The following is a 13245-nucleotide window of genomic DNA, read 5'->3' as shown; positions in this document are numbered from 1 at the left end:
GCAAAATAACGGCCTGTGGAGAAAAAACTATTTAAGTGTCTAGAAGTTTTTAAACCCTGCAATCTATAATGCCTGCCAGAGGGAAGCAATTGAAATAGATCATAACCTGGATGTGTTCGATCTATAACTAACTGGATAAATATAATTCCTGAAGAGGGAGGAGGTCAACGCCTATAATACTTTCCGCAGCCCTTACTACCCTTTGAATTCTATCCCTATCCTATTTTGTAATTGATCCAAACCACACAATGATCAATGTACAGAGAAAAGACTGAATTGTTGCCAAATAAAAAAGACTCAACAACTCCTGCGGCAGATTAAACTTTTTAAGCTACCGCAAGAAGTACAACCTCTGCTGGGCCTTCTTCACAATGACATCAATGACTTCAAGTCCCAGGAAATCACAGAACCCAAAAACCTGAAGGTATCCACCACATTCACCACACTATCATTAATAGTAATGGGTGAAACCACCGGTGGATGCTTCCTGAAGTCCACTATCATCTCTACTGTTTTTATTGGATTTAACTCCAAATTATTCCGACTACATCATGGGCACAACTGTTCAACCTCTTCTATAAGATGACTCCTCACCATCCTTGATAAGACCAATGATTGTAGTATCATCAGCAAATTTCAAGAGTTTCACAGACAGATCACTAGAGGTTAAGTTGTTTGTGTATAAAGAAAAAAGCAAAGGGGAAAGGACACATCCTTGGGGAGCCCCCGTACTAATTATCCGGCCACTAGATGTAAACCTCCGCAACCTCAACTGTTGCCTTCTATTTTGTAAAATGTTAACAATCCAGTAACAAGTAGAAACTGGATCCCTAGACTAATAAATTTAGGAAAGAGTATTCCTGGAACAATTGTGTTGAACGCCAAGCTGAAGTCCACAAACAGGACCAGCGCATATGTACCCGACAAGTCAAGATGTTGTAGGATATAATGCAACCCCAAATTGACTGCATCATCCATTGAACTATTTGCTCAATAAGCAAACTGCATAGGGTACAAAAGGGGGCCTGCAGTGTCCTTCAGATGGGTCAACATTTCCATGACCACATACATCAAAGCAACCAGTCTGTAATCATTTAAACCAGCAATAGAGGATTTCTTAGGCACCAGAATAATTGTAGAATACTTTAAATAAGATGGAACTTGAACCAGAGATCTATTAAAAATATATGTAAAGATGGGGGCCAACTGTTCAGCACAGATCTTCAGGCTAGTTGACGACACCTGGTGCTATCCTAGACCTGAGCCCTCTGAACAGTTCAGCCACCTCCTTCTCTGCCACCCTTAATGCAGGTGAAATACACATACAACATGGTGGGGAGATAATAAGAGTTTCTGTTGATTGGCCAGAGTGATCAGGAGTAGCAAGTAAAATCATATCAGGCTTTTCAAACCACAATAAAAAAAACATTCAGCTCGTCGGCCAATTTCTGGCTCATAGCAGAGTGGGTAGATGTCTTCCTATAGTTGGTAATAACCTGCAGGCCTTTCCACACTGACTCAGGATAATTAGCTGAAAATGTATCTCTCAGCTTATCAGCTAAGCACCTCTTTGCCACCCTAATCTCCTTAGTCAGTGTGTTCCAGGAGCAGTACTATGGGAGAAAATGGAGGCTCCTGCTGCTGGGCTCCAGCTCTGAAGGAGCACCTCCTCCATTGTCCACAACATATTCAGCCCACTTAGGGATGTAACTACGTACCTGGAGTGTACCATCACAGCCGCCCAATGCATGGTGCTATCTTGGACCCGGCACCTGAGAAGCCACCATACACTAGTGGTGAGCTCCATGTCAGACCATCAGCTGCTGCCTTTGTCTATAGTTTGTATGCATGCAAATTGCTACACTACAGTGTCAGCGGCTGTGATGGGGGGAGGGGGCACCAAATTATAACTTGCCTCCGGGTATCTTGGATGAACTTACGCCACTGGTGTGTTCCTGGCCTGGTTATACAGGATTCTATCCCCACCTCTATAAGCCTCCTCCTTGGCACGACAAAGTTGCCTAAGCTTTGACGTAAACCAAGGTTTGCTAGTATTAAAAATACAGAAGGTTTTTGTTGGCCCACCCAACTCCTCACAAAAACAATATATGATGTTACTGTATCAGTAAAATCATTCAAATCAACAGCTGCAGCCTCAAATACACTCCAGTCAGTGCAATCAAAATAGGTCTGAAGTTTCAACTCTGCCTCCTTAGTCCATCTCCTCATTGTCTTAATCACAGGCTTAACAGATCTCTATTTCTACTTATTAGTTGGTAACAATTCAACCAAACAATGATCCGAAGGACCCATAGCAGCATGAGTGATAGAACAGTAAGCATCCTTTAAGATGGTATAAATATTTGCATCCCTGGTCGGACACTTAATGTGCTGCCTATACTTTTGTAATTCCTGACTGAGATTTGCTTTATTAAAATCTCCCAAAACAATTAGTAGAGAGTTTGGATGGTCTTGCTTCATATCAGTTATAGAAGAAGCCAAGTGCTGTAGTGCTTCAGTTACACAAGCCTGAGGAGGAATATACACCCCAACCAAAATTAATGAGGCCGACTCCCACAGTGAATAAAATGGCCTATGTACAACATGACCTATGTACAACTGTAACATCCGTGCATCATCCTTCATTAATATAAAAGCAAACTCCCCCTCCCCTTGCTTTCCCTGACAGCTCCATAACACGGTACCTTCTGTAAAGACAGAAACCCAGCAGGTGCAGCAACTCATCAGGGCATTGCTGTCTGAGCCAGGTCTCTGCGAGGCACAAAACAGCCAATCCCAAAATGCACCCACTTGCCTTGCCAAGGAGCAGCAGCAGTTTATCCATCTTATTGGCCAAGAAGCGGACATTCGCCAGTAGCACTGCCAGGAGGGCAGACTGATGTCCTCTCCTCCACCACCTAAGCAGTGCACCAACCGCAGGGCCGTAGCTAGGGTAGTGTGGCCGGTGCCATTGCACAGGGCACCGCAGGGCAGGGGGCGCTGTTTGGGCCTATCAAATTTCTGTTTATTATCATTCTTGCTTGTAGCTTCCTCTTATTTCATCCATAGTAGCTCCTCTTCTATCTCTTCCCTGGCCCTTCCCCATGAAGCCATGGCCCTTTTTTGGGTGCATTATGTTCCTTTGAAAAATGAGGGGGGCGCCAATACTCTTTCTGGCACAGGGCACCAAAATGTCTAGTTACGGCTCTGACCAACCGTCTCACCCACCGGCGCTTCCTCCTACGGTTGCCAGGAGCCATCCACCTCCACACTCCTCTACAAACAGCAGCCACCTCCTCCACACCTCCGGCCCCAGACTCCACAAATTCCACAGGCTCCATAGCCTCCACATGCTCCAGCCACCTCCCTTACCGGTGCTCCCACCAGACACATGGGGAGCAGCCGCACCTCTGGTCCTGCATGGAGCTGGCACACCTCTAGTCCCATACACAGCCTCCACAGCTCCGGTCCCAGAGATAAGTGTCGGGATTCTGGCGTTGGCATTCTGAACGCCAGAATCCCCTCTGTCGGGATTCTGAACGTATCCCTAATGTACAATTGTAGTTATTACTATTTAAGGATCATTGCTGAGAATAATTCCTATATATTCCTAAGTATTGCATTTGTACTTGAGCTTTCTTGACGACTTTCAGCTTCCGGAGATTAATAAAGTGACTGAACTCTATAAGTAAATTGTTAATTAATGTGTCCAGGGACTTGGGGAAGTCTTGCCTTTTTGTCACACTTTAATGGTAAGGAAGAGAATATCCTTTGGAATATTGACTCAGATCGTGTCATCAGAAGTGAAAGAATCACCAAACAGGTGAGACAGGTGAGAAAATTATCCTGCAGTTTAATTATTCAATGTGTTCCAAAATGACTCCTGCAATGCTTTGTCCTGGAGTGAACCACTTCTATAGATAGACAGTACATTATAGCATGATTATAATCATTTGCTGGATACAGAGTCAGAACATCACTTCCTGATGTTTACAGACGTTTGGCTGATTAGTCATCTTCTCATCTGTTCAACTGCTCTCATTTATCTGATTGCTCTGCAGATTGTTTGTGGGGAAAACATCACCATGACGAGGAAATATGTATGAAATGTAAATGTAAAATGAGGAGCCTTTCATTCCTGTCTCTGGGCCAGTTTCAGAGATGGTTGGTAATGTAGCTGCGTTCACAGCTGCTCTCGCAATAGCGGTTGTGGGAATGTGCAAATGCTAATATCAGCCTTCCCTTTGTGCTTGATGGAGTATAGGAGCGGCGAGACACCCACTTTCAAGCTCCATGGTCTGTGCATTTGCAATGGAGATTGTAAACACTTCAACATCAACGCACCATCAGTTGCACCATCAACATTTGCGGTAGCCTAGGGTGTTCTCTAGCTACTTTCCTCTAATCCAACTAAACATGTCCTCTAAAGCTGTGGATTTGCGATTGATAACGTAAGAGTGTTCCCAGACATGCCTGTAACACATGCATGAAATGGCCCCATTTTTGCAATCACTTTAGGTCACCTCCCAGGCTCCACCCTGATATACCCAGGGATCACACACTGTATGCAAAACCATATGCAATTGTGAAAGGCATAGGACATAAAGGTTTTGCGTGTGCGCAGTAAGGGATTTCTGGACTTTTCGTGCATGCACAGTAGCAGAACATCGTTTCAACTACGGGAACATCGGCACTGAATCAGGCCCTCTATTACATTTATTTTTAATAGATAGAGAGTATCTATTGCGCTCCCCCTATTAGTGTATTTGTGATGTCCAATTACTGGTGTCTACTTTAGTCCCTATCAATATGATCTAGTTGACTGATAATCCTATGGTATAGGTGAACACAATGAGTGTGGTTCCTTATGATATAATGATGTGCTCTTATGCAATACAAAGTTGGAAATAATAGGTAGGTAATGATCATTTAATGTGGTAAAAAGTATACGCATGTGGAGTAGATCATGTTGCTGAACAAGATACAAGATAACAAATTAGTGGGTAAGGTTAAATGCTTTTCCAGCGCTAATACAGGTGATGATCAGCATACAATACTTCCATAAAATACTTCCATAAAAGTTCGACTAGTGAGTAGGTTCAACAGGTGGCATCCCAACCTGTGTTAATCCTGCTCTTTCTCTTCTTAGTTGAGGGAAAAAATGGGGGAATATTGGAAAGGGTGCTTACACTTTGTGGTGTTTCACAAGTGCGGGGTACCTGGATTCCTGGAGTCTCTGTTTAAGGCCTGGAGTTTATCGGGTTCCTCTCCAGGGACGCAGCAAGCGGCACATCTGTCCTGGTGGTCCGCTGGGCGCCAACCTGGAGTGTAGCTCCGTGGTTGGTGTAGCAGTTTTGCTGTGTTACCGGTGAGGGGTGAGCCGTGTGACTGCTGTGCCTTCCTCTCCTTCTTCGGTCTTCAACAGTTAGTCTCCTGGGTGTTGCAGCGCTGGTCCTTCGGCTCATCTGTGCTTCCCGGGTAGAGCACGCTCTAGTGGTAGTGCGGTCACGTGATGCGGAGTTAGGGCAAATTACGGTTGTGCAGCAGCTCTCAATGGTCTCAAAGTGGGTCCCCAACGCGTTTCGGCCCTTTAGGCTTTCCTCTGGGGGTGTATTATCCTGTAGACTGTTAATATCTTTAATTTATAGGGCCAAGTGTCTTTTGATTGGTTTCAGTTTCTTCTAGCAGGCATTATAGTTCCTTATGGTCTTTTGCAGTGGCCATTTTGTTGAAGTTTATCGGCATGGAACAGGTTAATCGGCCATTTTTGGATGGTGTATTGCATAAAATAAATGGTAGGAATTCACATGTTTACTGTTCAGTAGTTATTTGTATTGTAGTTAATATGCATATCTATTGAGTGTAATAAGTAATCCCTTTTAAATAAGAGGATATTGGATATTTCTCATGATGTGCATATACTAGTTTGTCAAAATAATTGTCAGAAATTTAGACTTATACACATTGTAGATATGAAGTAATTATTTGTGGCAAACTATAGATCTGACCTCATTATCTAAATTTAGGCCCTTAGGGGACAGAGGACCTCATTCAGAGTCGGTCATTGCGGCCGCATGGTCGTAAGGAAAAAAGGGTCCGGATATGCAAATGAAGCGCTCGCAAGTTGCGTCATTAAGATGGGATCGTTAGCTGGACGAGCGAGCGGAGGATGCGTCCGTAAGACTAAAAATACGCCCCCTTCTCGTTCCCATTACACGTCATCTCCGGGCATATAAGGATTAATCAAGACCATCGGGAACCATCGGAGCTGGTCATAGACCTTAAGGTTGACCATACCCTCTCTTAAGCACTACGATCAAGTCAGTGTAAAAACCTCCCATGTCACATGTGCCATGACACTATTTAGTTAATTATGCACTCCCATAAAACGCCGTTTACATAGTCAGGCACGCCTGCGTTCGGATCTCCACTCCCCCATTCACAAGCACCTTCCCCTGTTACCACCCACAAACGCCTCATCCTGTCACTCAAACTAACGACCTGGCCAAGTTGAAGGAGAGAGCAATTTCTGATCGTAATAGCTAGTTTGCGCACGCGCATTGCGAATTTTACGCATGCGCAGTTTAGCGAACATCAGTGGCGTACGACCGTGTGGCCGCAACGACCGACTCTGAATGAGGTCCAGAGTGTCTAATTCTATCATGCATTTCAATTCTTCTTTATTTATCCATAAGGTATAATCTCCTCCCCTCCAGTTATGTTCAACTTTCTTTATGCCATAAAATTCTATGGTCTGTGTTTTACACTGATGCATTTCTTTGTAATGTTTTACCAGGGGATGGTCTTCTGATCCTTTTAGCACATTGCGTATGTGCTCGCAGATCCGTGTTTTTAAGGGTCTTATGGTTCTTCCCACATAAATTTTGGGACATGGGTATTTTATAATGTAAATAACACCTTTGATGTTACATGTGATATCGTTTCTAATGATGAATTCTTTTTTGATGCTGGGCGATATTATGGACGTAGTGAGTTTCGTACTTTTTTGTCCTGTTGTTAGGCAAGCTCTACAGATTCCACAGTGATAAAAGCCATTTTATACTGTACCTAGTGCTGATAGGGTATTCAGGGTCTCATTCAGACCCGCTCGCGAGCGCAGGACGCTCGCAAACGGGTCGATGGTGCCCTGACCGTCAGCATCCCGACTGTCTAATGCCGGCAAAGGTCTAATGACAGGTGTTGAAATCCCAACGCCTGTCTTTTTACCTATGCCGGGAGCCTGTACTAGGCATCCCGATTGAAGGTAAGCTGGGCGCGGACAGCCGCGGGGAGAGGGTTAGGAGCTCCCGGGGGGGACTTAGGGTTAGACAGCCCCTGGGAGGGTTAGGGTTAGGCTAGGGGAAGGGGGGGTTAGGGTTATGCACCCCCAGGGGGAGTTTAGGCACTTAGAGGGGGGTTTGGGTTAGGCACTTGGGTGGGAGGTTAGGGTTAGGCACCCCTAAGGGAGGGTTAGGGTTAGGGGGGTTAGGTTAGCAGTACTTACCTTTTAGAGCAGTCAGGATCTTCACCCCTGCTGGGCTTCCGCTGTCGGGATTTGAACCGCCTGCAGTAAATCAAACTGATTCCATTGGAGCAGTGTGCCTGGCAGAGGAAGAGACGGGCGCACCGCTACTGATAATTGTAGCACCAGACTGGACATCGGTGCCCCCGAAATCTGGTGACATAGGCGGTCAGCAGCATAACATAGGTGGTCAACAGCATAACATAGGCGGTCAACAGCATAACATAGACAGTCAACAGCATAACATAGACAGTCAACAGCATAACATAGGCAGTCAACAGCATAACATAGGCGGTCAACAGCGTAACATAGGCAGTCAATGACGTAACATAGGTGGTCAACAGCGTAACATAGGTGGTCAACAGCGTAACATAGGCAGTCAACAGCGTAACATAGGTGGTCAACAGCATAACATAAGCGATCAACAGCGTAACGTAGGGGGTCAACAGCGTAACATAGGCAGTCAACAGCGTAACATAGGTAGTCAATGGTGTAACATAGGCAGTCAGCTGTGTAACATAAGTGGTCAGCAGTGTAACATAGGCAGTCAGCTGTGTAACATAAGTGGTCAACAGCGTAACGTAGGTGGTCAGCAGCGTAACATAGGTGGTCAGCAGCATACCATAGGCGGTCAACAGTGTAACATAGGCGGTCTACAGTGTAACATAGGCGGTCAACAGCGTAACATAGGCGGTCAGTAGCATAACATAGGCGGTCAACAGCGTAACATAGGCAGTCAATGACGTAACATAGGTGGTCAACAGCGTAACATAGGTGGTCAACAGCATAACATAGGCGGTAGCAGCGTAACATAGGCAGTCAACAGCGTAACATAGGTGGTCAACAGCATAACATAGGCGATCAACAGCGTAACGTAGGGGGTCAACAGCGTAACATAGGCAGTCAACAGCGTAACATAGGTAGTCAATGGTGTAACATAGGCAGTCAGCTGTGTAACATAAGTGGTCAGCAGTGTAACATAGGCAGTCAGCTGTGTAACATAAGTGGTCAACAGCGTAACGTAGGTGGTCAGCAGCGTAACATAGGTGGTCAGCAGCATACCATAGGCGGTCAACAGTGTAACATAGGCGGTCTACAGTGTAACATAGGCGGTCAACAGCGTAACATATGTGGTCAACAGCGAAACATAGGTGGTCAACAGCATAACATAGGTGGTCAACAGCGAAACATAGGTGGTCAACAGCATAACATAGGTGGTCAACAGCGAAACATAGGTGGTCAACAGCATGACATAGGTGGTCAGCAGTGTCACAATGGTAGAATAGGGCTTCAATATACATATAGACATCACTATGTAACATAGGTGGTCAGCAGCAACAAGGTAGAATAGGGTTTGAAATATATGTATGCACATCACTACATTGGTGGTAAGCAGCAGTACACATGAGAGAATAGAGGGGTGCTGACATGGACATTACATGCCTGAGATGCGCACAATGGATCCTCACACCGAAACTGCTGCTTGCTGTGCTGCTGATGTTGCAGATTTTCTTCCAAAGATCCAGCTACAAAATGGAGGAGGGGAGTGTCTAGGGAAGGCCAGGTCGGAACGACATATCGTTCATTGTTCGGTAGAGCGTACACACTGCACGATTTACTGCAAATTGTTAACAAGATTGTCAGATTGAGCTGCATGTTGGGATGAACTGAAGATGCAAGGGCCGACACCATGGGAGAATGCATAGTGCTTACACACTTGACGATTTGAACGATTTGTTAATCCGATCCGTCGGAATCAGGCAAATCATTCAAAATATCGCTAGGTGTGTACCCAGCTTTAGGTCGACAGTTCTCAGGTCATCATGTCTAAGGTCGACATGAGAATATCGACATGATAGAATGTCAACCTAATGTCCCTGGAGGCCCAGTGGTCACTTACCTAGTACCGGCGGTAGCGGCGTCCCTGGAGGCCCAGTGGTCACTTACCTAGTACCGGCGGTAGCGGCATCTCCAGCATCGTCTTCCGAGTCCCAGCGGTCATGTGACTAGTAGTTGCAGAGCAGACATGTGATGTACGGCATTCCTGTGAGCATTTACCCCATATCCGTAAGCCATACCTACAACCCTCGCCTAGCTCTCCCCCCCATTGCCTAACCCTAACGCGCATTTTTCATTTATTGGTATGTTATATATATACATTTCAAATTACAGTTACTCTCCTTATTAATCTAACCCTATCTGTGTCTGTACAGTGGTGTCAACATTATGATTGTCGACATGGTAACTGTCAACCATGTGACAGGATACCCATGCATAGGTTTACCATACTATATCTTTAATCCTGGACACTTATGAATTAAAAAGATTCTGTGGCTTGTCTGACTTTAAGCCTGCATTTCTTTCTACCCCCCTGGTGCATCAACTGGTTGGCTACTTGTTTAAAGTAGCATCCTGTCTTGTTTGGCATGAAGAACATGTGATTTTAGGATTGACATAATAAAAGTTAACCTGCTTTTCAGATGTGCCCCTCTACATCTTATTACACACAGTTTAAAAATAGAAGCACCATATGACAATGATACAAAATAATCAAATGGCAATAACTTTGATGTAGTGCAGTGTTCTCAAACCAGTCCTCACAGAACTCAAAAGCTGGCCACACACTAGACCAACTTACATCCAACCAGCCAACTTGTTGATTGGTTGGAATGAAAATCAGGTAATGTATAGGGATAAATGATGATCAGCAATTTGCTCCTAAATGCTAGAAAACAGATGAAAATGGTCATCAGACGAGTTTAAATGTTTGATCTAAACTATTTGTTCAAACAACAGTTTTTGTCCATTTTCCAGCGTTTGGGAGCAAATTTCTGATTGTATACCTTACCAGATTTTCATTCCAACCAATCAACTAGTTGGCTTGTTGGACAGATAATCTTTAGATGTGTGGCCAGCTTAACAGTGCATGTTTTCCAGATGATGTTTCTGGAGCACATGTGTGTTAATTGACTAACACAATTGATCTACAGGTGGTACTAATTATTTCTGAAGATACTTTGAAAAAAACGCACTGTTAGGGTTCCATGAGGACTTAGGGCCTGATTCAGCACAGATCGCAATTGTGATCGCAGCTCCATAATCGCACGCAGTGCTGCTGCGAAAATATGCTAATATCTGTCATCGCTCAGCCAGCATAGTGATGCCCACTACTGCTTTCTCACTTCCGCAATACATCGGAGCACATCGCAACGTCACGCACAATAACAGCAGGTCAGATCAGGTCTCAGAAATTGCAAGTCTTGTTGCACGCAATGAGTACACAAGCTGCTGGCTAATTTATGCACGCCCATGCAATGGCATCCAAACAGGACAGGCATGCCTGCGTTTCTGCAACTACTTCCCCGTCACCACCCCCAAATGCCCACTGCCTGTCACTCACTCGGTGATGGATTCCTATGTCCGTGCTTGATCCCAGTGCGATCGCAGCACAGTGCGGTGCATACGCATGCGCAGCACGCGACATCGTCCGATCTGCGTACATGGTTGCAATTGCGATCCGTGCTTAATCAGGGCCTGAGCTGGAGAAACACTGATATAGAGCAAAAATGGGCGAAAATAAACACAAAATGGTATATGCATATATCAGTAAGGATATGTTTGTTGCCAGGTTGTATGTAATGATGCAAGTCTTTTAGATTTGCAGGCTAGGGTAAAATGGATAGGAAAATACTAAGTACAGTATTAGCACTGTAATGCTTGTGGTTTCCTATGTGTGCATGTGCAGTGAATGGGGATGAGAGATAAAATGCGCCAGCACAGTGGAAAGTATAGAAAGCCCCTAATATCTGTTACCATTGTATGAATCACATGTTCTGTAGAGGCTGATGCTGAATTTCTCTGCCCTTCCCTTAACAACACCCTAAAAGGGGAGAGTTCCCACAGCTGACCTAAGAGGTGGGTGGAGATTGCTTCTAATCTCCCCTCTCTTCCTTTGATGCTACTGTAATCCTTTCAGAGTCACCTCACCAGACCCTCCAAGTGCAAGACTACTCCAGCCCCAGCTACGCCAGAGAGGACTGACCAACTGCCGTTTAACGGCACACCCTTTTTAAATGCATCAGTGCATGCCTGCCCCTTCCTGTCGGGAGCACACACTGTCATTAAGGAATCAATCAGTACAATCTGCAGCTTGGTTAACATATCATTTTTATATTGTAATAAACATAGCACCAGCAAAACTGCCAACACGCGTTTCGCTTCAGGCCTGTGAGAAAGCTGTTTTGATAGCGAAATGCACATCAGCATTTTGGCTGGTGCTATATTCATTACATTATAAAAATGATATGTTAAAATGCCACACTGATATTAACATACTTGGTGACGCTGTGCGCAACTATGTTTGTGTCTGGGACCACAATTATCATAAAAAATCTGTGTGATTCCGGCTGCTGCTAGAAACTAGGTATACTAGGGAATATAACCTGAGATAAACAACTGGTTCATTCATAGCACTTGTGACAGGGCAACTGCTCTAGCGCCACATATGAAATATCCTGATTATACTGGCAGTTATATATTATCTTCCCAGACTGCAATGAGTTAAATTGTTTTTGAACTAATTACTGACCTTCACACGCTACAGTGGGAATTTACCCTGTGAGGACATCTGACTATACTCCAATCATCTTCTATATTAACTATCGATGAAAGAACAGCACTTTAGCCGGAATCGGTATGATTTACCACCGGACCCATGCCCGGCGGTTGGAATCCTGGCAGCGGCATCCCGGCAGAGGAGGAAATCCTGATCGTCCAAGGTAAGTATTGTCTAACCTAATTCTATCCCCTAACCCTAACCCTTCCTTAGGGGTGCCTAACCCTAGCCTTCCCCCCCAGTGCCTAACCCTAATCCCCCCTCTAAGAACCTAAACCTAACCTCCCCGTCCCCGCTGCCTAAACCTAAGTTCCCCGGGGGGTGCCTAACCCTAAGTCCCCCCCCCGGGGGTGCCTAATGCTTACCCCCCCTTCCCCTAGCCTAAACCTAACCTCCTGGGGGGGTGCCTAACCCTAAGTCCCACCCGGGAACCCTAAACCTAACCCTCCCCCCTGCACGGCTATCCGCGCTCAGCGTTCCTTTAACCAGTATGCCGGGCGCCGGTCTCCCGGCGTCGGTAAAATAACAGGCGTCTAGATTTAGACGCCTGTCATTTAACCCTCACCGGGATTCAGCAGTCGGGAAGCCGGCTGTCAGGATTAGGTCCGCCGGCTTCCCGACTGCATACCCTTTAGCCAGTACTGTTACTAAATGATATTAGATTATCTGGCTCTGACATTATTTGAGAGTATGCTGTTATATCAGTTAAAAGTAACTATTGCAATGCAAATTGTTAAACACAATGTATGTTACTGTAATACATTGTGAACTCTTTGTAACTATCTTACAGTACTATTGAAACAGTTATGATGAGTAGCAACTCTTAATAGGAGTACACAGTAGGTAATAGAGACCTGTTTGTTTTTTCCACAAAGGAATCTATCAGCTCCTATCTATTATTTTATATACTGTACTTGATAAATGCTACTTCAAAGCTGATTGGTTGCTATGGGCAACTTCTCCACTGGTTGACGTCTCTACACTTTTCACTGCTTGACAAATAGGCCCCATAGTCTCTACATGCAATAATTATGTATGATTAAGATATATGTGGCATGAATTCATATATGAAATATAAAGGACAAGAAGCACCAGCAGAACAATTGTT

General features: G+C 44.9%; 1 protein-coding gene across 1 annotated transcript in view; it reads right to left on the bottom strand.

Annotated features, from left to right (window-relative positions):
• Window positions 1–331: 331 nt before the first annotated feature.
• The window catches only part of LOC148540381 (uncharacterized), a 62743-nt gene continuing 49829 nt past the window's right edge, over window positions 332–13245 (bottom strand). Inside the window, exons 5-6 of the mRNA XM_088444562.1 lie at window positions 3630–3744; window positions 332–418 (exon numbers count right to left, since the gene is read on the bottom strand). Of these exons, the coding sequence (XP_088300688.1) occupies window positions 332–418; window positions 3630–3744 (202 nt within the window). The remainder of the gene's footprint in view (window positions 419–3629; window positions 3745–13245) is intronic.

The sequence above is a fragment of the Taudactylus pleione genome, unplaced genomic scaffold (assembly GCF_031769625.1).
Source record: "Taudactylus pleione unplaced genomic scaffold, aTauple2 ptg000019l, whole genome shotgun sequence".
In the NCBI taxonomy this organism is placed as follows: domain Eukaryota; kingdom Metazoa; phylum Chordata; class Amphibia; order Anura; family Myobatrachidae; genus Taudactylus; species Taudactylus pleione.
Note: the sequence above shows the minus strand (reverse complement) of the source record. Positions and strands in the feature narration are given on the sequence as shown.